This window comes from Miniopterus natalensis, chromosome 1 (genome assembly GCF_054644295.1).
Source record: "Miniopterus natalensis isolate mMinNat1 chromosome 1, mMinNat1.hap1, whole genome shotgun sequence".
NCBI classification, from domain to species: domain Eukaryota; kingdom Metazoa; phylum Chordata; class Mammalia; order Chiroptera; family Miniopteridae; genus Miniopterus; species Miniopterus natalensis.
The window spans coordinates 80,698,105-80,723,779 of NC_142081.1; the positions used below are offsets into that span (position 1 = coordinate 80,698,105).

General features: G+C 37.8%; 1 protein-coding gene across 1 annotated transcript in view; it reads left to right on the forward strand.

The window, feature by feature from the left end:
- TTC6 (tetratricopeptide repeat domain 6) overlaps positions 1–25,675 on the forward strand; it is a 188,265-nt gene that overhangs the window by 147,229 nt on the left and 15,361 nt on the right. The window contains exons 21-27 of the mRNA XM_087815319.1: positions 8,043–8,177; positions 9,443–9,592; positions 10,440–10,580; positions 11,793–11,906; positions 14,897–15,016; positions 20,380–20,453; positions 24,070–24,280. Coding sequence (XP_087671445.1) covers positions 8,043–8,177; positions 9,443–9,592; positions 10,440–10,580; positions 11,793–11,906; positions 14,897–15,016; positions 20,380–20,453; positions 24,070–24,280 — 945 coding nt within the window. The remainder of the gene's footprint in view (positions 1–8,042; positions 8,178–9,442; positions 9,593–10,439; positions 10,581–11,792; positions 11,907–14,896; positions 15,017–20,379; positions 20,454–24,069; positions 24,281–25,675) is intronic.

Consider the following 25,675-nt stretch of genomic DNA (forward strand, 5'->3'; position numbering starts at 1 on the left):
CTTCGAGCACGACCCATGTGCCCTTGAGAGAAATACATATTCTGCAACTTTGGAGTAAAATGTTCTGTAAATATCAATTAAATCTATCTGATCTAATGTGTCATTTAGAGTCACTGTTCCTATGTTGACTTTTTGTCTGGAAGACCTATCCGGTGAAGTCAGTGGGGTATTCAAGTCCATGACTATGACTGTATTGCTGTTGATCTCTCCCTTAAAATCCTTAATGTTAATATTAATGGGTCCTTATTTATTGCCATTTTAATTTTTTATGTTCATGTTTCTCTCTCTATTTCTTCTTCTTATTACAGCAGTCACTTTAACATTTTCTACAGTGCTGGTTTGGTGGTGATAAACTCCTTTAGCCTTTTTTTGTTTGGGAAGCTCTTTATTTTACCATCTATTTTGAACGATAACCTTGCTGGATAGTGTAGTCTTGGTTTCAGATCCTTGTTTTGCATTACCTTGAATACTTCATGCCATTCCCTTCTGGCCCTCAGGGTTTCTGATGAGAAATCAGCTGACAACCTGTGGGAGCTTCTTTGTAGGTAACAGGTTGCTTTTCTCTTTGCTGCTTTTAATATGCTTTCTTTGTCTTGAATTTTTGGCATTTTAATTATGATGTGTCTGGGCGTGGGCCTCTTTGGGTTCTCCTTGCTTGGAACTCTCTGTGCTTCCTGAACTTGTGTGACTTTTTCCTTGACCAAGTTAGGGAAGCTTTCTGCCATTATTTCTTCAAATATGTTCTCTATCCCTTGCTTACTTACTTTTTTTTTTTTTTTTTAACATATCTTTATTGATTTCAAAGAGAGGAAAGGAGGGGGAGAGAGAGATAGAAACATCAATGATGGGAGAGTCATTGATCGGCTGCCTAGCCTGCAACCTGGGCATGTGCCCTGACCGGGAATTGAGCCCTGATCTCCTGGATCCTAGGTCGATGCTCAACTGCTGAGCCACGCCGGGCCGGGCTCCCTTGCTTACTTTTGACCTCTTCTGGCACTTCTGTAATTTGAATATTGTTATGTTTCATGTTGTCCCACAGCTCCCTTAGACTGTCCTCCTGTTTTTTAATTGTTTTCTCTTTTTGTATCTCTGATTGAGTGATTTTTTTCTACCCTGTCTTCTAATTCTCTGATCTGATCCTCAGCTTCCTGTAATCTACTGTTTATTCTTTCCAGTGTATTCTTTATTTCTGCTGTCATTCTTCATTTCTGGCTCGTCATTTTTCATAGTTCTCCTATCATTTTTCATGCTGTTGAGCATCCTTACAATCAGTATTCTGAACTCTATATCTGATAGATTGCTTATCTCCATTTCATTTAGCTCTTTTTCTGGAGACTTCTCTTGTTCTTTCATTTGGGGCTTGTTTTTTTTGTCTCCCCATTTTTACTGTCTGTTTGGGTTTGTTTCTATGTATTAGGTAGATCTGCTAGGACTCTCAATCTTTTTGAACAGTCTCTGGCGCAGGCCAATATCAGATGCTGTTTGTAACTGGCCTTGAGTACCCTATTTGGAGCTATCAACAACCCATGGCTTGAGGTCCCCCTGTTGGGGCTGAGTACATTTGAACAGGACCAAGATGCACACTAAAGTCTGCTTTTCCAAGGCCTGGGTCAGAAGCAGATCAGGCAAAGACTCAAAGCACTCTGAGGTCTGCCTCTGCCTGCAGGCTGATTAATCTGCTTCTCTTAATGAGCCTAAGGCTGTAGAAACTCGGTGGGGTAGGGGGAGAGGTTTTCCAGCAGGGTGGGGCAATTGCTTTGCCCTCAGGCGAAAGCTGCTTGGAAGGTAAATGTCTGTCTCTGCAGTATGAGGGAATGACTCAGCACAGGAATCCAGAGGGGTGCCCTCTGAGCTCTATCTCCAGAGCCCACACAACTCTAGATTCTCCTCTCACAGCTCCAGTCCACTCTGCCCTCCCTCTGCTGGAGCCCAAGGTGAGTGGCTGCGCATGAAACTTTGTGCTTTGTCTCCTTTTGAGGGTGCCTGCATTTTCATCCATTTCTCCCTGGCAGACAGAAACCCAGCAGCTTTTCACAGCCAGATGTTTTGGGCACCTTTCTCAGTTCTGGTGCTCTTGGCTGGCAAGCCCAGCCTGGGGTTTAGGCCCCAGAGTCCTCAGTGGGAACCCCCCCAGCTGAGATAGCCCTCTGGACCTTCAGCTGCTGCCCGTGGGACCCCAGCCAGCCCTCTCACACCTCTGCACTTCCTCCCAGTCTCTACATGGTCCCCACTTTTCCTCCTTTGTTATGAGGGTGCTCTCCAGCTCGTCTTCAGTTGCAGTTGATTATTCAGGATGTTTTTCCTATGTTTTAGTTGTAATTCCAGTTTGGTGTCGGGAGAGTGTCAGTGTAGCTTGCACTCAGTCCGCCACCATTTTTAATCTCCTCTCCTTTTATTCTTATTTTTTCTCTTAGAGTAGGGCTACTCTAAATATTCTTTTTCATGTCTTCTGTTAACATGTGGAGTAGCTTTCCAGGATTTCCCAGAATTTCCTAGGAGTGGAATTGTTGGTATGTAGAGAAAATGTCAGTGCCTAAGTTTCAAGAAAATGACACATTGTTCTGTATGGTTTTATTAATTTATTCTCCTACCTTCAGTATGAGTGTCCTGCTGATCTGCACCTTCTACAAAAATTGGTGTTGTCAAACTATTTTTTGTCAATTCAGAGGGTAAAGACTGATGCCTCCTCGTGGTCTTAACTCGCATTTCTTAGTTTGAGCATGCATTGAACATCTTTTTATATGTTTATTAGCCACTCATATTTCCTATTCTACCAATTTCTTTACACATTTTTTGGGGGTCTTTTTTTGTATCAATTTTAGGCATTGAAAAACTAATTTCTGTTATTTATTCTTGGCTGATTTTATGTGTGACGTATATCTCCTTGCAATTTGTGGTTGTCTTTTAATTATCAATGTGGTGCCTTTTGGCGAACAGAGGTTCTTAATTTTAATGTGGTTGAATATATCTATTTTTTTTATTTTTGTTGTCATGTCTTTAAAAATTTGTTTTAGAAATTATTCCTTACTCCAAGGTCATAAAGATAGTCTCATATTTTTTTCTAAAAGTTTCAAAGTTTTGCTTTTTCCATTTAAAACCAAATATATTTTTTTGAGTGTGAGACTGTGATGAAGTTTCATTTTTTTCATGTAGATATTCATGTTCCATTATCATTTATTGAAATATTCTCCTTAACCCAAAGATCTGAAGTGTGACATCTGTCATAATATGTTTTCATGTATGCATGGATCTGATTTTGAGCTCTTGATTTCTATTCTGTTCATTTGGTCAATTTTTCAATTCCTGGCCTAATAGTAAAATGTCTTAATTACTACAATTTTATTGTAATTCTTGATATCTGGTAGAATAGAGACCCACAACATATTCTCCAGGAAATTTCTGGTTATTCTTGGGCCTTTACCCCTCCCTATATATTTTTTTATGGCATAATTATTATTTTTTCTTTATCTTTATTGTTGAAAATATTACAGATGTCCCTTTTTTACCCCTATTGATCCCCTCCACCCTGCATCCACCCCACCCCCAGGCCTTCTCCAGACCAATGTCTATGTCCATGGATTATGCTTATAAACCTATAAAGTTCTTTGAGTAATCTCTCCCCATCCACTCCCCCCCTTCCCTCTAAGATCGCTCAGTCTGTTCCATGCTTCTATGTCTCTGGATCCACTTTGTTCATCAGTTTATTTTGTGTATTATATTCCACATATGAGTGAGATCATGTGGTACTTGTCTTTCTCTGACTGGCTTATTTCACTTAGCATAATACTCTCTAGTTCCCTCCATGCAGTCTCAAAGGATAAAAGATCCTTCTTTTTTTTACAGTTGCATAGTGTTCCATAGTGTAAATGTACCACAACTTTTTTATCCACTCATCTACTGATGAGCACTTGGGCTGTTTCCAGATCTTAGCTATTGTAAACTGTGCTGCTATGAACGTAGGGGTGCATAAGTTTTTTGTGATTGGTATTTTGGGTTTCTTAGGATATATTCTTTGAAGTAGGATCACTGGGTCAAATGGCACGTCAATTTTTAATTTTTCGAGGAAACTCCACACTGCTTTCCACAGTGGCTGCACCAGTCTGCATTCCCACCAGCAGTGTACTAGGGTTCCCTTTTCTCCACACGCTCACCAGCGCTTGTCGTTTGTTGATGGAGCCATTCTGACAGGTGTGAAGTGATACCTCATTGTGGTTTTAATCTGCATCTCTCTGATGATTAGTGACGTTGAGCATTTTTCATATGTCTCTTGGCCATTTGTATGTCCTCTTTGGAGAAGTGTCTATTTAGGTCTTTTCCCCATTTTTAAATTGGATTGTTTGTCTTCCTTTTGTTAATTTATATGAGTTCCTTATATATTTTGGATATTAATCCTTTATCAGATGTGTCGTTGGCAAATATGTTGTCCCATACAGTGGGCTCCCTTTTTGTTTTGTTGATGGTTTCTTTTGCTATACAGAAGCTTTTTATTTTGATGCAACCCCATTTCTTTATTTTCTCTTTCGTTTCTCTTGCCCTAGGAGACATATTGGCAAACATATTGCTACAAGAGATGTCTGAGATTTTGCTGCCTACATTTTCCTCTAGGATTTTTATGGTTTCATGTCTTACATTTAGCCATTTTGAGTTTATTTTAGTGTATGGTGTAAGTTGGTGGTCTAGTTTCATTTTTTTACATGTACCTGTACAATTATCCCAAAACCATTTATTAAAGAAACTGTCTTTACTCCATTGTCAAATATTTATTGCCTCCTTTGTCAAATATTAATTGGCGATAATGGTGTGGGTCAATTTCTGGATTCTCTGTCCTGTTCCACCGATCTATATGTCTCTTCTTGTGCCAGTACTAGGCTGCTTTGAGTACAGTGGCTTTGTAGTTTAACTTGATATCTGGTATTGTGATCCCTCCAACTTTCTTCTTTCTCAAGATTGCCATGGCTATTCGGGTCCTTTTTTGGTTCCATGTAAATTTTCGAAGTGTTTGTTCTAGATCTGTGAAATATGCTGTTGGTATTTTAATAGGGATTGCATTGAACTTATAGATTGCTTTGGGTAGTATGGACATTTTAATGATGTTAATTCTTCTAATCCATGAACATGTTATATTTTTCCATTTGTTTCTATCTTCCTTTATTTCTTTTTTTCGGTGTCTTATAGTTTTCCGAGTAAAGGTCTTTTACATCTTTGGTTAAGTTTATTCCTAGGTATCTTATTTTTTTAGTTGCAATAGTAAATGGGATTGTTTCTTTAATTTCTGTTTCTGAGAGTTCATTATTGGTGTATAAAAATGCCATTGATTCCTGGCTGTTAATTTTGTATCCTGTTACCTTGCCGAATTCATTTATTAAATCTAGCTTTTTGGTGGAGTCTTTAGGATTTTCTATGTACAATATCATGTCATCTGTGAATAATGACAGTTTTACTTCCTCCTCTCCAGTTTGGATGTGTTTTATGTTTTCTTCTTGTCCAATTGCTGTGGCTAGGACTTACTTCCAGTACTGTGTTGAATAAGAGTGGTGAAAGTGGACACTCCTGTCTTGTTCCTGTTCTTAGGGGAAATGGTTTTAGTTTTTACCCATTGAGTAGGATATTGGCTGTAGGTTTGTCATATATGGCCTTTATTATGTTGAGGTATGTTCCCTCTATTTCCACTTTGCTGAGAGTTTTTATAAAAAATGAGTGTTGGATTTTGTCAAATGCTTTTTCTGCACCTATTGATATGATCATGTGATTTTTTTCTTTCAATTCATTTATGTGATGTATCATGTTTATTGATCTGTGAATATTATACCAGCCTAGCAGAAATCCCACTTGGTCATGGTGCATGATCTTTTCAATGTATTGCTGGATCCCATTTGCTAATATTTTGTTGAGGATTTTAGGCACCTTTGTTAATCAGGGATATTGGCCTGTAATTCTCTTTCTTTGTATTGTCTTTATCTGGTTTTGTAATTAAGCTAATGCTGGCCTCATAAAAAGAACTTGGAAATGTTCCTTCCTCTTGGATTGTCTGAAATAGTTTGATGAGTGTAGGTTTTAATTCTTCTTTGAATGTTTGGTAAAACTCCCCTGTGAAGCCACCCGGGCCAGGGCTTTTGTGTGCTGGGAACCCTTTGGCTACTGTTTCAACTTCATCAGCAGTTATGGGCCTATTCAGGTTTTCTGACTCTTCCTGATTGAGTTTTGGAAGGTTGTATTTTTCTAGGAATTTGTCCATTTCATCCAGGTTGTCCAGCTTGGTGGCGTATAGTTGTTCATAGTATTTTCTTACAATCCTTTGTGTTTCTGTTGGGTCAGTTGTTATTTCACCTCTTTCGTTTCTGATTTTGTTTATTTGGGTCTTCTCTCTTTGTTTCTTGATGAGTCTGGCTAAAGGTTCATCAATCTTGTTTATCTTTTCAAAGAACCAGCTCTTGGTTTTATTGATCTTTTGTATTGTTTTTTTAGTCTCGGTGTCATTTATTTCTGCTCTGATCTTTATTATTTCCTTCCTTCTGCTTACTCTGGGCTTTTCTTGTTCTCAACAACTTGTCGAGATCTATTAAAAATCCCTTTGGATTTTTGATTGAATTTTGATTCTCTAGATTATTTTAGGGAGAATAACACCTTCGTGATATTGATTCCTTTTAGGAATGCTCTTATATTTACTTTAACCTCCCCTAGTGCCTTCATTCTCTGCTAGAAAACTGCGGCCACCTTTGATTGCCTTCTATGATATCAATAATGATGTTCTCTTGGTTCTGCTTTTTAAATATCTCTCAATTCTACTTCCATTTTCTATCTGTGTGGTCACTATTCTAGTTAGAACATATTTTTATTTTGCTTGAATTATAGCAACGGTGTTGCACTCCTCTAAACATTTACCTACAAAGCAGCCACAGTACTGTTTCCAGAATGTGAATAAATATGCCTTACCTGCAAGCCCCTGAGAGCTGTTGAGGAGACTTTTCAGAGCAGTGAGAGAGAGGTGGACATCAGCTGGAGGAGCAAGCAGGAGGAAGTAAAGATGCGTTCATTTACATTTAAATGGGATGGGAGACTTTATGGACTCAAGGAGACAGTGAAGGGACCGAGGTCCAAAAGAGTAAGGAAATAACAGGTTGTGCTCAGGTCAGGCAGAAGGAGACAGGGTCAAGGGCACAGCTTGTGTTAGCTCTGAAAGGATGAAGAAAAATTATTCGAAGACAGGAGAGAAAAAGATGGAAATGGAGGAAGTTATAGATACATGAAAAGTTAAAAGGAAGGACATTGAGATGATGATTTTTCCTATGTCAAGATCAAGTGCTGAGAGTAAGGATGGAAGGATGGATGTTGATGTGGGATGTAAACGTGTGGAGAAAATGCTAACCTACTGAAATGAACATTTAGTATATCCAAGTTAAATCTCTGTTTCTTTAGCAATTTAGTAGAATTAAGAAAATGGGCTAAAGAGTCACAAGTATTTGTGTTCCTATGTAGATGTGTATATCAATTAGCTAATTTTGAAAAGGCATTTCTGTCTGAAAAATTGAATTTTTTTCATTAATGAGTTTCAACTATTTTTATTAAATAGTTTAAATGGGTGATTTTTGATGTTAGTTTATTTTCTGGTGTCAATAGAACTCCATTAAGAGCACAACAGGACAATACAAAGGTTGATTAAAACCACTAGATATTATCATTGGAGATATTTTACTGCCTGAAAGCTGCCCAATATTACCTTCAGGAAAATTACTAGGAAATTGGTCATAAACTAGTGTATAAATTTAGGTTTAAGACTTTAAGAAAATAATTTTTAGAATTTAGAAAGTATAGTTCCAAAAGTCCATGTTTGTGAGCCAGCTGAAGTCCTGGCTCGTGGGCTAGGCACCTGGTGGGACGCTGTGTGGTCAGACAGGCCGTGATCCTCTTGTCGCGGTGTACCGACAAGATCTGCGTGTGAGTAGGGCTGTGTGCTCAGGATTCCTTTTAACGTTTAAGGTTTTCATGTTAAGTAAACAGTAGAAAGAAACATTCTCAAGCCCTTCTCTCTTTTACCCTTGTAGGAAGCTGTGAGACTGTTTAAAAGGGCGTTGGATGTCTTTTCTCATTCCGATAAAGGACCAAATGCCTTAGAGGCGGCAGTGGACTCCCTGTATAACTTGGGCCTTTGTTACATGGATGAAGGCAACTTACAAATGGTATTTTGTGTACTTAGGGACATAGGCTACTTGAGATTTTAGAAATTGCTTGCATTTAGCTCTCTTTCTGCAGACTGCCTGCCTGTACAGGGAGTGACTAACACAGTAGACCAAGCTGCTTATAAAGCGTGGCTTGTTGCAGTCGGGACGCACCCTGCGATACCTACTGCATTGATTTATCCAACACCTTTTATTTGATGCTTATTTGCCAACAATATTCTAAAGACTAATGTGTGTTTCTCACCAAAACTAATAAATTTAACTGTAAGAAATTATGATAGCAAAGTAATTTTATCACATTAATGTACATTTACCTATTAAATTGTAAGTACTTTAAATTGAGTGATTCATTCTAATGTAGAATAAGTGGAAAATGTTTAGAAATCATAAGTGGAAAATGTTTAGAAATCATGTTTAGGACACTGATTTCTCTTAATGACAACTGAGAATTCAAATCTGATTAAAACTGATTATTTAGATGGCTAGATTCATTGAAAACCAGTCGATTCAATATTTATATACTTATCCAGTATTTGTCTATTTTACACAATTCTCTGTTTCAAAATTGTCAGATACGTAAAATAATTGATAATTTCCAATGGCTAATTTCGGATATTCTACAACTGTATCTCTGTCTACACACACACACACACACACACACACACGCACACACTCTCGTCCTTACATTATAAGAGTGGACAGTGTCAGAAACTTGCATCTCAGACCTCAAAAGAGAGTTGCACTTGATTTATTGTTCCCTTAAGAAATTCCAGTAAATAGAAGATTAATTACAAATCTTTTCCGTGTTTTTAGTCCTTTTGGCCAACCAGAGCAAACCTAGCTTTGCTTTACAATGTTGGGAAAAATTTTGGAGTTCTGTTGTTCTGAAATTTCACAGCTATGTATCTGCGATGGTTTTGGGCCCTCCTGGAAAACAAATGTACTGATGTGATTTCTTTGAAGAAACACAGTATGAAGAATAAAGATTAAAATTACACCTGCAAAAATATTGTAATCTAACCACATGAATTATGTAGACATTAATGTGGGAGTAAGGGACCTGTAAATTATAATCATAAACCTGACTTGTTCATAAATATTACTTTTGTTTGCTCCACAAGGTTCACTGGGGAAAATGTATTTAGAATGGCCAAAAAAGATGGAACACTTTCAACAATAGTTATATATAGTAATTCATTAACATTATAAATTAATATAAATTCTACTCATTAAACCATTTGCTTTGTAACAATGTACTCTTCTAGGCTTTTGATTCTTTTACAAAAGCTGTGAGACTAAATCCTGAATTTGCAGAAGGCTTTCATCAACGTGGGGTTTGTAAAGTAAAACTCAACAAGGATAACGCAATCCTGGATTTAAATCGTGCAATTACCCTCAATCCGAAACATTATGAGGTATTTAAATGAACGCTTCCAGTGATTTAGAGAGTGTGTTATAGATTTGCTAAAACTATTAAATCCTTTCTAAGTCATTGTTATTAGCTAGTGACAAGCGGTTACTTATTTCTACTTTTCAGATAACTGTTTCGATAATGCATTACCTGTATTTCCCCTTGAGCTGAAAATATTATTTCCAACAGAGATATTATATATGTAAAAGTGTTTTGTAAATTGTGATGTATATAAATTTTGTTAATATTTTAATGTATATATTAATAATTATAGTTTTATATACTATGTTATTATTAATTTCATTTACTTCTTGTTTTGCTATCACATTTATTTCTTACTTTTAAAAGACTATAAAGACAACACAAAATTTAGTAGGTGAAGTTTGATTGGACCCTGATTTTAAAAGTCTATGAATTTTATGAATTTTATATATGGACCAAATATTAGATGCTTTTAGGGAAATACTATTCATTTTCTTAGACATATTATGGTACTGTGATTGTACAGGAGAATGTCTTTTTCACAGGAGATACATACTGGAGACTTGGGGTGAATTGCTACCATGTCTACAACCTGTTTTTAAACAGTTCAGGGAAAAATAGATACAATAAATATTGCAAATATATTAATAACTATTCAATCTAGGTGGTAGTCATATAGATAGATGTTCATTGTACTATTCTTTCAATTCTGTGTTTAAAATTTTTTCTAATAACGGATTAGAAAAAAAACTACATTTTATACCATCTCTGGGTGGCTTAGATTTGTCCAAACTACCATGTATTTTGGCAGAATTGGTGCTTTTACTATAACACCCATCCCTGCTTTCTTCCTCTCTTTCTCTGGAAAGGCCTATTTAAGCCGAGTAGCCTTCTATGGTTTGAAAGGCAGATACTCCAAAGCAATCCTGAATTGTAATGAGGCCATCAGAATTTACCCTCAGAGTGTGCGAGCTTACATCTGCAGAGGGGTTCTGAAATACTACAACAAGGTAGGGGGGCCTGTCTCGTTCATGGACGTTTCGGAGCGGGCGATGCTCCGATTCCTCTCTTTTTTCTCTGAGAGAAGAACCACGCGGTGCTGAGGACGGAGCTGCATAGAACACCTTACACTCTCAAGCACATCAAAAGGGTTACAAAACAGTGACATTTTTTGACATTTACATTTTAAATAGCACAGTAGTATATTATTATTCATTGTAAAGAATTTGGAAAATACCAAGGGAATAAGGAAGACTAAAGTCACCTATGATCTCACCATCAATTGAAAATTTCTGAGAGCATTTTGGTGTATTTGTTTTGTCTCTCTTCTTCTTCTAATAATATATGGTCTATACTTTCCAAAGTGAGATTATGCTACTTGTATAACTTGCATTGTGCCCTGCTTCTCCCACTTAACCTTTGAAGGTACCATTTTTAAATGGTTGAATAATATTCCATCATAGCTTTTTTTTACCACTTGATTGTTGGAGATTTGGGTTTTTAATTTTTTTTTACTATTTTACTATTTTACACAGTACAGGTATACACACTGAGAACACAGTCATTGCTTGAGTTTATAGCTAATTACTAAATTACTGGGTCAAAGCGCGTGTGTAGCAGCACTGATATCTGATACTTCATAGAATACATTATTTTTCCTAATTTTCTGACCTTTTTTGTAGTTATTTCATATGAAATATTTTGTAAATAATACCTCAAAGCAAAGGTAAGACCTTGTATTATATATTAATTCCATGAAAATTACTGTCTATAGAAATGGATGATCTAAGGTATCAAAGAAACATCAGTGAGGAAGCAAAAGAACATGGATAGAAAACATGACTCTTAAGTGATCTGACAGCATGAGTGACAGCAAGCGAGCCCTGGTGAATGTTTGCTGGAGGAATATGGCTTGCTTCTCTTTTACCAATAAGAAGTATAATTTTCTCCTTGCTGTGTATCAACATTGGCAATAAGATAATCATCTAAATTAAAGTTTTTTATATATTTAATTTTATTTGCAAGTAACAGAAACTATAATAATAATTCCTACCAAGAGATCTTCTTAATTAACTCTGTGAAAGAGCAGCTTGATCGTCTTAATATCACAGATGCCACACAGAGTGTTCCAAAAACTCTGATAGAATCAAGAATTTATTTTACAATTAAATTTCAGTTCATTACGACTAACCCTTCTCACCTAATTATTTTTTTCTCTGTAGACTTATAAGCTAGCGATTACAGATTTAACTACAGCTATCAACATGGACAAAAACAGCTATATAGCATTTTACAACAGAGCATTGTGTTACACCAAGATAAGTGAACTTCAAATGGTAAGATGACCATTTTAGTAAACAAAATGTTAAAGCACGTGTAAAATATTTTCTTATTATTTCTGTTGCAATTTTGAAAAACAATTCTTGTGGAAATGCACACACCCCACACACCCACACACACAACTTGAGAAACCAAAGAACCATTTCAAAGTATATTTCATTTTTTGTCAGTGCTCACCAAATTTTCTTATACAATCTCAGTAAAATGTCCAATGAAAAATTGATTTTACAGTGCTTATTAAAAAACATATATAAATTAAAATACATTACATAATGCTCATTAGAGTAAATGTTTCTACTGATAAACTATGTGCAGAATTTTGAAGCAGCGATCATTAGCAACATTGTTGCTTCAAAATCCCAGCGTCAACTAGAGCAGTTTGCTGAGGTATTTTTTTGCACAGCGCTCAGACCGCAGATGCAGCAGTTTTGAGTGACGGTTTCCAGCTCTGGGATCAGTGGCCAGTGGCAACTATTGCTTGTGCTTTTTGCAGGCCTAGCTGATGGCTGCAGCAAACCTTTTTTGCTATTTGTCCTGGGCAGCTCCCACCTGGGCAAGCCCTTTTTTATGATTTCTAATCTTACCCCCCTTTTCCTCCTTTGTCAGTTTCCAGTCAAGATCCGTCAGTGGGGAGCCGCTGGCCCTGGGGCCTCGGTGTTCGGCCCTCCCCTTGCATCTCTTTCCCCTCCCTTCACTTGTCTCCCTCCTGGTTTCTATCCACTTCCACAGCCCAGGAGGCACTCCTTTCAAAGACTACCTCAAATTCCTGCCCTTCTGCTTGCACAAACTCCCCCAATCTCCTGGAAAGTGGGCAGTTAAACCTGTTTAAAACATTTAGAGATTTTGAAATTTATTTGCTATGGAAGGGAAGTTGAGAAACATTGTTTCTAAAAGGATGTAGAATTCCTGGCAACCAGAGGATCAGGTTTCCTCGAGGACCGTTGACAAATGAATAACTAATTTTTAACAAAGGAGTTGTTAAGATTCTGGGACTAATTAAGGGATCATTTATCAGGGTAACTTGCTCAGCAGGTGTCTTTGATGACTCCCTCCCCACCCCCACCCCTGCCCTTTCTGGGTAACTCTGAAGTTACAAACAATGGGCTGGGTGGGGGCAGGGAACTCCCATTTCTGTTCTCTCTCATAGGAGCAGAGCCCAGTGCTCTATGAATAAGGAAAATGAAAAAAACTACCTAAATAGGGACCTCAGTAGTAGTATAAATCATATTGACTACTCTAGAGCTGCCATGTACCCAACCCGTTTCACCCAATCACTCATTTTACAGATGAGGAAATGGAAGTAGGGAGAGGTTGGAAACACATCCAAGTCACACAGGGAGTAAAGACACTGCTGTTCACAAGTTTATTTGCTTCTGGTTAACAGTCTTTAGGTGGCTTTGTAAAAACATTTGACCTCCAGCATGGGGACCGGATGTCATTTAACAGCGTCACCTCCTCCCTTTATGTCTACCTCCACCTCTTTTGCAGCATTCCTGCCAACACTACACTGAGAAAACCCAAGTATCTTACTGCAGAAAACGCACTTAGACATTCTCCCAAGATATGGTTTCATAAAAATTAACAGGTGAATTCTGATTCCTAGGTTCCTATGGCCTTAATAAAAATAGTAACAGTTAGTACTTATTGTGTGGTAGGCACTGGGCTAAATGTTTTACCAATATGTCATCAAAATGAATTTCTGCAACAATATGGTGAATTATTAATATCCCAATTTTGCAGATGAGGAAACTGAAGCTTAGTGTTAAGTAACATACCCAAGAATGAAAAGCTAGTAATAATAGCAGAGGCATGATACAAATCCTGCTCATTAACCTTCATGAATCTCATTTTATAGCTTTTGTTTCCTCTGTGTCACATATTCAGCTGCCTAGTGGATCTTGAGGCATCTTATAGGCTTTATGTTCTGTGATTCTATGAAAAGTGCTAGCATTCTAGTTTTATTAATTATTATGAATTATTTTTACAACCCTGGCAAAGTTTGTTAATAATTATGCCACAATGTATATAACTGTACAATTCTTTTAGACACTTGAGTACCTAATCATGAAACACTAGAAGACCACTGAGCAAATAGTAAAATATTATTTATTTGCATTTTCAGTTAGCACACGTTACAGGCATACATGATTTGGCCCTTTTCTGATGAAATTATATGGCTGTTTTGGACAAAATGTTCAGTAGAAAAATGAGTTAAGAGATTCAGCTCCAACTCAAATTTGGGATGCTCCTTTTATCTGGTGCAGAGTAGATGACCAGTAAAAATTTGTTTATTAAATGAATGAAATAAAAAGATAAAAGTGATAGAGAAAGATTCTCTGAGTTGATTAATTCTCAACTGAGATTAATGTATTAAAAAAAAACACACCCCTAGTATATCTATCATAATATTTTGAAGTAATTTTCCAATAAGTGCTTACTCATTAGCTATATTAAGACCCATTTTCATTGATTCATGATTTATTCTCTCAACAAAAATTTATTGATTGCTTATTATGTGCAGGCACAGTGCTAGTTACTGGCTTTACAATGGTGAAAAAAAGGATAAGCTCTGCCTCCATAAAACTTAGGTTCCCGTGAGGAAAACAATAAAATACTAAAAAGAAACTGATTTTCAAAAGATAAAAGTGCTCTGCTTTAATGTCAGCAGTCATGCGGGAAACTGCCAGGTGGGGAAACATGTTGGATGACCCTTCCACCTATAACAGCAGAAATGCTTAGGGTGAGTCACAAAGAGCATGAGGTGCAGCCACAGTCAGCACCACCTATTAAAATGTAGCATTATTCAAATATTTAGTTAAGGGGACTCTTTAAATTCAACAAATGATTATCTTGGACCATAAATTGTAAGTAAAATTAAATACTAACTATGGGGTCCTAGTTTAGGCATAAACACATATTTCTTTGGCCAATGTAGTAAGGCTCTAAAGCGCTGAATCTAGATTGTAAGTGATTATTTCATTTTTAGGCATTAACAGATTATGGAATTGTGCTTCTTCTTGATGCTGGAAAATCAGTGACATTAAATACCTTCATTAATCGTGGACTCATCTATGTAGAACTAAAGCAGCACAGTTTCGCTCTAGAGGTAAACCTTCCTGTTCACTTGTGAAAATGAACCCACTTGGTTTTTCTTGCTCACTTCTGAAAATAGTGAACAGCTTTTTCTCAAGACCAAATGCCAGTATTGATGAGCAATAACTCACCTTTTAGCAAGAACTGTATTGAAATACTTTGAATGACTAATAGAACTTTTGTTAGAAAGATGTGTATTTTTACTTTGTTTTGATACAGGCAGATAGCCAATGTGTGAAAAAAAAAAGTTTCTGATTTGATGAAAATATAAGACTATCACTTCCCCCGTGGAGTATCTTGACTACACACAAAATTCAATTATTAAGCAAATAAAATGACATGTATTGTGTACTTTGGTGCTTAATGCTAACTCCTCAGTTACAATTTTCCTCATTCCCCATTGAAAATATATAAAAATAAATCTCTTTTGTATAGAGTAGAAAATAACTGCTCAAAATAGGCTACTGAGAATAGTGGGAACAGGCGCTCAGCATTGCAATAGAAGATGGCATCTGCAATATATCAAAAAGGAACAGGTGGTTAAAAATGCATTTCTTTATAGAACAATTAAACAAAATTCACCATTCTAATGTTTTCATCTTATTTGTATTGTCTATTTTAAATTAATTTTGGAATAAAGATTAAGAGATACCAGGCAAATTAAACAGCAGTTTGCAGTTGAATAATGGTAGCTTTGCTTCTTGGTTTCTGAGGAACCACAGCAGAAATTTATTATGCAGTGGAGTGTTTCCTGCTTTTTCACCTCCAAAGATGGCTCGTATTATTTTTCGACTTCTGGGGTCATCTTTTGAGGTTCTGCCCCATGGAATTACTTATTATTAGGGAAGTGTCTGAGAAATCTTATTCTAAGCAATTTACACTATGATGAAATGTAATTCCAAACATTGAACTCCTTTAGGTTTTGGTTTTGAGATATACCGTTTGGCATTTCCTCAGGGAGGGGAGCTAAAGAACTTCTTTGTTTGGAGTAGGCAAGAAAGTTACAGACTCCGGGTAACAGTGTTGGGAGTAGAGAAGTCAGGAAAGGGGATCGGGAGCAAAAGAGCCAGTGCTGGAGAAGTCAGTGCAGGGCCTGTGTTATCTACAAGGTAAGTATTTATTTAGTATTTAATATCAACATACCAGGTTCTCAACAATGCTGCACAATTTATAATTGTAACTTACAGATGAGGAAGCTGATATCCGAAAGAGGCTAAAGAGTCTTTTAACCAGGAAGTATTGGGGCAAGATTTGATCTCAGGTCTCACCTGATTCCAAATCCCGTGTTCTTTCCAACAAGGCAGGTACTGGCATTGGCACTGGAGGTATGGAGATGGGTAAGACAGACTTCCAGTCCTTGAGGAGCTCATGGACTAGTGGAAATTATTCTTGATCCCTCTCTTTCCTCACACCCTACATCTAACTGATGAGCCAGTGCAGTCACTCTACCATCAAAGCATATTTCGAATTCAGTCATTTCTCATTTTTGCCACTATTATCTGTCTCCCACCATCTTTCCCCTGGACTACTGCAGGAGCTTCCCAGCCGGCCTCTCTGCTCCTGCTCTTGTGTCTCTCTCTCCAAGCGGTTCTCTAAACAGCAGCAGATCAAGTTATTCCTCTGCTCAGAACCCTCCAGTGGCCTCCCTTCACACTTAAAATAAAATTTGCACCCTTGACTGTGGCCAGCCAAGACCCTTCATGATCTGACTGCTGCTCACTGATCTGACTTCATTGTCAAACAGTCTTTTTGGCGCTCAGGCCCCTCCACTCTGGCGTTTTGCTCTTCCTTGGCCATTCCAGGCTCCCTTCCTGCCTCGGGGTCCGCACCCAAGCTATTCTCTATACAAAGAACACTCTTCCTACTGATCTGTGTATGCCTCATGCCCTGCTTTCATTTTAGGTTTCTGCTCAAATGTGACACCCTCCATCAGAAAAAAAAGGTAGATTAATTAAAATGGGATATTAGAAAGTTAAAATAATGCAAAATAAGTGTGGACAGGGAAAACAAAGAAACAGAAAACAGAACAGCAGAAAACAGTAAGGTAGTAGACCTTATTGGTTTAGTAGATGGTAAAAATATAGACCAATTTAGGTAATGAGAATATCAGATCAGAATTTTTAAAAAAGTCCACTATATTCTGGCTACAAAAATCACACTTTAAATACATTGATATAGATAGGTAAGGTAAAAATCCTGGGGAAAATATGCCCTGCAAACACTAAAGCAAAAAAAAAAAAAAAAAATCCCCAAACCCCCTAAAAACTCATTTCCTTTACATAAATAAAAAATAAATTAGAAAAATGAGAAAGAACCAGCCAAGAAATGTAAGACTGACTAACAGAAGGGCTAAGTGAAGAAGAAGCAGGAGGCAGGAGTCTTGACACTTGCCCAGGGAAACGTTCTTAGTGGGCGCTGGCCAGAGGCCAGGCAGGATGAGCGCTGACTGCGCGGAGCCAAGCGGCGGTTGTGTGACCTTCGCAGGATCGCCTCGGTCTGGAAGTGGAGCTGGCGCTGGCCTGGCGCTGCCTAGGAAGGTATCGGGTAGGCTTGCTGGACCGAGAGCATGTGTTTATCTCTTTGCCCTCTTGAAAACCTAGCAGGGAGACAGCAAAGAAATAAAAAAGATATAATTCCACAGGGTTAAAGATAGTGGAGGAAAGATGTTCAGACACCTAAAACAACCATTCCGTAAGTGTTTTAATGCCTCCAACTTAAATATCAATGGGTAGCCAAGGGTCCTACGCTTGAGGGAAGTAAAATAGAGACTAAAACAAATTATTACGGGTATAGTGATGGTGGGAGAAAAGACATGTGGAATGATGGAGTAAGATAGCTAAATTCTATCCTATGTGGGAAGTTAAACATGATACAATTCTCATGCTCTTTTAAATTTGAAGATACAGCCGAAGAAATAATAGCAAGATGTAAACACAACTGTCTTTGGGGAGTGGGGCTCGGGGGTAAGGAGAGGTGGAGCAGGGGATTGCTGCAAGCTCTGTAAATTTTCTAGTTTTATTAGGCCCTATAAACTTTGTACATGGATTATTTTGATAAGAATAAAAGTAAATAAATAAAATATGTCTTTAGATGCAATTTACAAATGACAAGATGAAAGTGGCTTTAATTAAACAAGCACAAATAATAGGAAGTTGATGGAATCGGGGGATGTCGAGACAGTGAGTGTTAACTGTGCTTTCAGGGAGATTGGTAGTGACAGGAACTAGAAAGACAGGGCCATGTGTAGTTTGCAGGCAGGGAGGGTGAGGGAAGGCATGTCAGGTCAGGGCAGTGAAACAAGGATTAAAAATACAGAAAGCAGCAATGTGATGGAACAAGTTTCCAGAGGAGAGGGGAAGGAACAAGGTCAAGAGCCCACCCTCTGACACAGAAACAAAGACAGTGGGAGTGAAGGTCCTTACAAATACACTCATCAGTGGAAGCAATTTGCCTTGTGTGTGAGTGACTATGTGTGGCTTGTCATTTATGATCCTCATACTAGAGAAAAGATTAATACAGAAGGGAAAAATCATAAAAAAACAGCTGTTAGCTTTATTCTAAGTAATACTAATAGTTATCACTTACGTCTATTGCTGATAATTATGTATATAGAATCAGGTTGACTTGTAGGTTTTACCCGAGTACAAAACTAAACTTGGTATTCTCAGCCTTTTAAGTTCTTGACCATGCCTCACAATCCCAAAATAAATAGGGAAGTTTGTAATAAATCTCAATTTCACTTGTAAATTTGCCTCCACTTTAAAACAGTCGTCTTAGCCAGGCCAGAGTGGCTCAGTTGGTTGAGCATTGCCCTGTGTGCTGAAAAGTTGCTGGTTCGATTCCTGGTCAGAGCACATGCCTTGGTTATGGCTTCTATCCCTGGTTGGGGCACATATGGAAAGCAACCGATCTATGTTTCTCTCTCTCTGCCTTCCTCTCTCTAAACATGTCCTTGGGTGAGGATTTAAAAACACACACAAAACAATAAGAAAATAAAACAGTCCTCTTAGGGGAGTTATCTGGTAGCGTATTTGATTAGATTACATTTAATTAGACAAGAGATTTCTTATTTTCTTCCAAATAGTTCCTTTTAGTATCAAAATATGCTTCAGGAATCTAAGTGAGGATGCTACATATTGACATATTGGTCAGAGACATATTAGTCTGACTAAAACCTTCCTCTTCCAATAGCATCCCAGCGACTTTGCTTGACTCCACTACTCCCTCTGCCACCCCCAATATTTGCAGAAAACTTATTCTACTCCCACAAGACAACCGGCTTCCTCCCTCTGCTACAGTCAGGGAAAGCTGTGGAGGGGGAAGGGGGAGGAAGGAAAATGGGGAGGCGGGAAAGGGAGACTATCTGTTGTGGTTGGTTAGCTCCTCTCCTTCCTCCAGGGCAGACACCTGCCCTTTGAGGCTGGAGAGTGCAGGGTCCCAGCCTTAGGGAGGGAGTCTGGAGGGACTTTCCTTTGCTACTCCAGAAGCAGTGACAGGGTTCTCCACTTTTTAGCTTGGTCACCTGAGGTTACAATCAAAACTGTCCGTGAAGTTCCTGCTGTAGCAGTACTTTGGGAAAAAGCAGAATCATCGCACTTAACATAATATTTTGATATGTAGATATTTATTTAAGTATTTTATTAATTTCATTTTAGTGGTGGTATTATTTTGCTTCAGTTCTCAAATATTTCTGTAGGTCTTTGAAAAGCTTATGCGCTTTGGACACCATGTGTCTGGTACCTAATAGAGGATAGTGCTCAGGGCCACAGAGGCAGGATCTCTTGCAGACTTTTAAATTTCTTAAAACACCTCTTTCCCAGAGCCATTCAGTCCATTTCAGCTAACTTTCCTAACTCAAAGCCTTGGAATTTCCCATTGTTCCCTCTCAGGAGGCTTCTAGGGCCTTGGACAAAGTGACAGACTTCTTTCCATTAGTATGAATTCCAAAGGTAGGAGCAGCCTTAGCTAATCCACAAAAAGGCCCAGTAAAGGCCCTTATCTGGCCTGGGTGTGTGTTGCCCTATAACATCAAAATTTCTCTGTAGGTGAATTTCCATTTCTATCTAGATGGGCAAGTCTCTGGTGGTGTGCACTGGGAAAAAAGCAATAAAAAGAAAGTAAATGAGATTTCATGACACATAGCAGAGCAAAACCACAGGAAGAGTGGAGACAAGTAGCACAATCTGCTGAGCGAGTTTTCAGTTATGGATTTCCTCTACTCCATCCATTCTCACTAGATGTGATACTAAAAGGAGATGTATATTTTAATGCTTATGCTAAGTATATTCATGGTAGAACCAAAGTTAGAAGGAAGTTTAAGAAAGCAAAAAAGCGTAATGTTGCAAAATTAACAAAAGTTTATCAAACTGTTTTCAGGATTTTAAACAGGCGGCATTAATGAGCAAGACTGACGTGAGCCTTTGTCAAGCTACCGCTATGTGCTATCACAGGTATGGAGTGCAATTTATGTTGAAGTGAAAGCAAGTGGGACTATCTGATAATTATATTAGAAGAATGGGCCCAGCAGGTGCGGCTCAGTGGATTGAGTGTCGTCCCATGTGCCAAGAGGCCACTGGTTTGATTCCGGTCAGGGCACGCGCCGGGGTTGCGGGCTCGATTCCCAGTAGGGGGTGTGCAGGAGGCAGCCAGTCGTTTCTCTCTCTCTCTCCCCCTTCTCTCTCTCTCAAAAATAAAATAATAAGTAAATAAAACATATTAAGACGAATAGAGAGGAAAAATGTAAGTGATGGGCAAAAATGGGGAGAGACAAAAGAATCCCTGTATAGAAGTGGGTAACTTCTAAGTATGTCATCAACCCTCTTCTACCTTCTAGTAAAGTATTTTAACCAAGTCTTCAAGCAAATACCTGCATCGTGGCATTGAGTACCCACCCGATTCAAGCCCACTTACTGGGAAAGGACCTGGGAGATACACAGAATAAAATCATGCACAGCTTGAAAAGTCTAAGAATAAAATTAAGTGATTAACTTTGTTCCTAAAATGAAACTAACTCTTAAAAAGCCAGTTTCCTCCAAGAGAGAGTGATTTCAAAAAATTAAATATTTTCAAACAAATTTGGCATTTAGAAAACAATTATAAATCTAAAATGAATTAAAGAAGTACCAGTAAGTATCTATAAAAGCTACAGAAATGCATTACTTCAAACCTGTTTCTGAGATTGCTGTAAGAGTAAGTCAGGTTACAGAGGGGAGAAGAGAACGGTTACATGAGGCTGAACTGCAGAAGATGATCAGTTTACAATTTGTTCTGAGATAATATTACATAGATTTTGCTATCTATAATGTTTACATTTCTATCTATACATTTGACATCTAAAAATTAGTTTCTGGTCATTTTTCTTTTAAAAGTATACAGATTCAGCATGTGAAGATTTTAATGTGAGATAAAATATATTTGGTTAAGTGGTAGTTTATAGCATTATTTTTTAAGAGAGATATAATAGCAATTAATTGGAGGGGGAAATTAGGATAGTTCATAAACTATGTAGACTAGGCTGTATAAATATCCAATTTTGAATGATTTAGGAAATCAACATTCCTCTTTTTTCCCTTTTAGGACATAGCACAGCTACATTTCCCTATGAGACATTTTCTATTTTATGAGCTTAATAATGTAATAACTAAAACTTGTGAAGGTGTCTGTGGGCTTAAAGGCCTAAACTGGGACCTTTATTTTATATGGACAGCAAAACATAGTCACAGCATTGTCTATTTTAATCCAGCAACCTTTGTGCAATCCATCCCTTTAGGTAATTGTCATTCTTAAAAAGAGATGGAACAAGGATGACTGATGTGTTTGTTTTGGTGGGTGAGTACAGAGCAAAAATGTCTGAGGTCATTGCATTCTCTTAAAATTAAAAACAGACTCCAAAATTTCTCTCAACTTCACTCCTTTGTAACTGTCAGAGTCAGTAAATTTCTCTGTGTGTCAGTTCCCAATCTCTCTCATGAATTGTAATCACTGGATATACTATATGGAGGAGCCTTCTTAAGCTGATACTGCTTTGCAATTCCAAACAACCACTTTCATCAGTCGACTAGAATCTCTATTGTCCTTAAATAAAAGTAGAATTTAAATCAACAGTAAAGCCCTCATAACTCAGTCCCAATGCCATGTGTTTTTGAGTTTTAACAGTTTTTCTGAATTTAACAATAAGAAATGTTTAGCGATTGGTTATATTTATTTCAGTAAAAATATTTTTGCTTCCCAAGGTAGTCTATAACATACTTATATCACATCAGCATGGTTCATCAGTATTGGAGATTCATTACGGGTATCTTATAGTGGGGAAAGTAAAAATTTTCCCAATTGGAAAAAGATTTTAAAAAGGAATAAATCTTTAAATTTTAGGACTTTGATCCTTGAACTCATGGGGTTGCAGACTTTTGAAGTATGCCTTTGTATATCTCTGGTTCTCACTCTTGTGGTTGCTAGGAGACAGCATTCCTTAGGCTGAATATCCTACTTGTTGCCCAATTTGGTCACGAAGAGTGTTGTGCTAGAGTTAATTTTTAGATCTCTTTGAGGAAGCCACCTTCATCTGAAAAAGAAAAAAAAAAGTCACAGAGGGAGAGCCTGATTACTCAGTTTCATATCCTATCCCCTTTTTCACTTTAGCAAATTGATTTTACTACTCTTTATATTTGCATAAAATATTTTTGAATCTTTGACTCTGCAAGCCACATTCTTTAGTTTTGGGAGGTATTTATGATTTATTTGTACAACTCAGTAGGGCACATCTGGTCACGTATGTGATTGATTTAGAAAACGTGGTGGGCCTCTGGGTCTGTGGCTCAGCCTGTAAGCTTAGCACGCGGCCCACACTGAGTGCTGGGCCCTCAGTCCGCACTCACCTATGTCCCTGATCACATTACTTTATACAAACACATTTTAGAAAAGCTAACTTAATATGTTTTTATGTTTGTGGTAACTGATACTTAACAATTTAGGTATTGATGAACATATATCCTGACATAACATCGGTACTCTGCCACACTTTTCCATTGTCTAAATGTCATGTGGTCATTCAACAAGAGCTTCAATTACAGAACACTATGAGATATACTCATCTCCAGAAAGATGAAAGTGCTGTTTCTATTGTGGTATCTGTTTCATTTTCCCCCTGTTGATGCAGGGAGCTGTGGAGTCTCTGGCTTTGACACTGTTACCTCCCCTGGATTTGATTTTTAATTGTCATCTGCTTTGAAGAACTTGCTAGGTGGCTTTAAGGTCCCTTTCTAGTGTTTAAGTTTAATGATCATTTACTTAGTCAAAACAGACTGGATGCTCAATACATGCCAGTGCTGATAACTAGATAGTTATAGAAAAATGACTTTCTCCATGTTAATGGAAATGAAATATAATGATTAGATATGCATGAGATGGAAAAATATTTGATTTTTCCCTTATGAAAAATATTTGATTCCTTTACCAACCCTCACCTCCCTGCAAGAGGATAAATAGGGAAGAAAAACTGAGTTATTATTTAGTCACATATATTTACAAACTAATAAATAAAATGTATTTTTCTTCTTTTGCTCTTTTCTCCTGGTGTCCAAAAAAAAAGGGTCCTGTCTTTATAAAAGATCTGAACTAAGGACTCCAATGTATAAAACTTTGGGTTTTTTTTATTGTATAAGGAAATATTAAATACATATAAATGTATTATAATCTGCTTGAAATAGTGTATTCCATCAATAATAAATCATATGTGTGTGTTTTTTATATTGGCCACTGATAGTTATTAAAAACCAGTTCAAGAGTGCCATTCAGCCTTTTATAATTCTGAAAAAAGGACTCTAGAATATTATTCCAGTATATTCTGCTATGAAAATGGCTCTTATCTCCCTTCCTTCCTTTACCACAATCTTCAAAGACCCCTCCAGCCTTCCTTAGGTCATATGGACTCATGTACTTACTTCATATAATGGATAATAAAAGTGAAAAATTTTATATTAGGGTCAATGCAAATCTTTATGAAAACTTTATCTACAGGAAAGCACTTACATACTCATAGAAAGCACCAATAATTTTATTTATTTTCAGAAACAAAGAGTTTGAAGATGCTGTCAATTTCTTCACCCAGGCTCTTAATATTAATCCTTGTTTTGTGGATGCTTACGTTGGACGGGGAAATTCTTACATGGAATATGGTCACGATGAGGGTACCAAAGAAGCACAGAAGGACTTTCTGAGAGCATTACATTTCAATCCAACATATACAAAAGCCAGAATTTGTTTAGGCTACAATTTGCAGGTAATATTATATAAGAACATTTTGGGCCATGAAAGTGCTACTGGTGGGGAGAGGTCCTGTCCCTTCTGGTTGCTGGTGGAAGTGGATTCCTTGCAATATTCAGAGAAAAAGAATTTTCTGAGACTAGTGTGGGAGAACAAGTGATTTTTTATTTGCATGGAATTATATCCCTGAGTTTCCAAGGTCACCTCTCCCTTAGCCCTTCCATAGAAGAAGTGTAGCGTTGGCTTTAGTAGGGCTAAAATGAGAACCAGTGTCCAGAGTTTCTGTTCCATGTCTTCACACTCCAGTCCAGTATCAGGCTAGCTTTGTTTGTGTTCCCTGCTGCAGTCCATTAGTCTAGTGTGTGTGGGCTCTGCATGGCCATGGGCCATACAGGTGAATGCAAGAGAGCCAAGAGCAACAGGAAAGCAAACTCCTTGTTTAGGGGACCACGTATTCCCAAATTTTCTCATGCTTGCAGTGGCTCTTCCTACTCTAGCCACTGATCTCTCTTTCCAGGTTTGGCTGACAGACAAGTTCCTTCCCTATGTCACTCCAACTTCATTGGGCATGCATCTATCTCCCCTTTGTTAGATCCCTTCCCCCAGTGATCTGTGGGGAATGGACCGGTGGTTCCCTAGGGAGTGAAATTACAGCTTTCTGGTGAAGCTGCCTAAATGACATGCCTATAATGTCTGGCCTCCCTTTTTACTCCTTTCCTATTATTAATAACTAGCTAATTACAACAGTATCAAAAGCACCTTTTGGACAAAAGGAAGAATATATTTGGCTCTTTACTGGGATGGGGATACATGCTATTTCTTTGGTTAGAAACATTTTACCTTTCCCTTACCTTTCCCAACAGTGGGAAGCAGTTTCTCAGGGAGCCTGCATGGGAAACACACCTGGGGACTTGGTATGCTGGTGAGATGAGGATCTTTTGAATCTTAGTTTCTTTAATACCTTCACCCTTTTCTACCTCGACCTCATACTTAGAGACAACTTTTAAAATTTGCCTGATGAATTTCACACATAAGAAACTAGCTAACATTTGTTTCGCTAACTCATACCTGGGCTTCATAGATTTTGTCCTGTTGAATTAGTGGAAAGCTAAAGGGAATAAACAATGTATGAAAGTTTTGAAGTGGACCCTAGCCATGCAATGGGGTCACACAGTCACTGTATAGGGACTTCTTCATTCAGGCCATCTTCCAAATGGCAGTGAATTAGAACATACTGGGAAGGCAAGGCACCAGGCATTTGTCCTTCCAGCAAGATGGAAGAGTGCTACTCTGTGTGAGGCCAAGCAGTTCTCTGAGTGCTTTCTGGGACACTCTGGCCTGGCCTATGCACTAACCAAGTTCTTTGCACTAATAAAAGACGTAGTGACATTCTCAAAATAAAGTGCTAAAA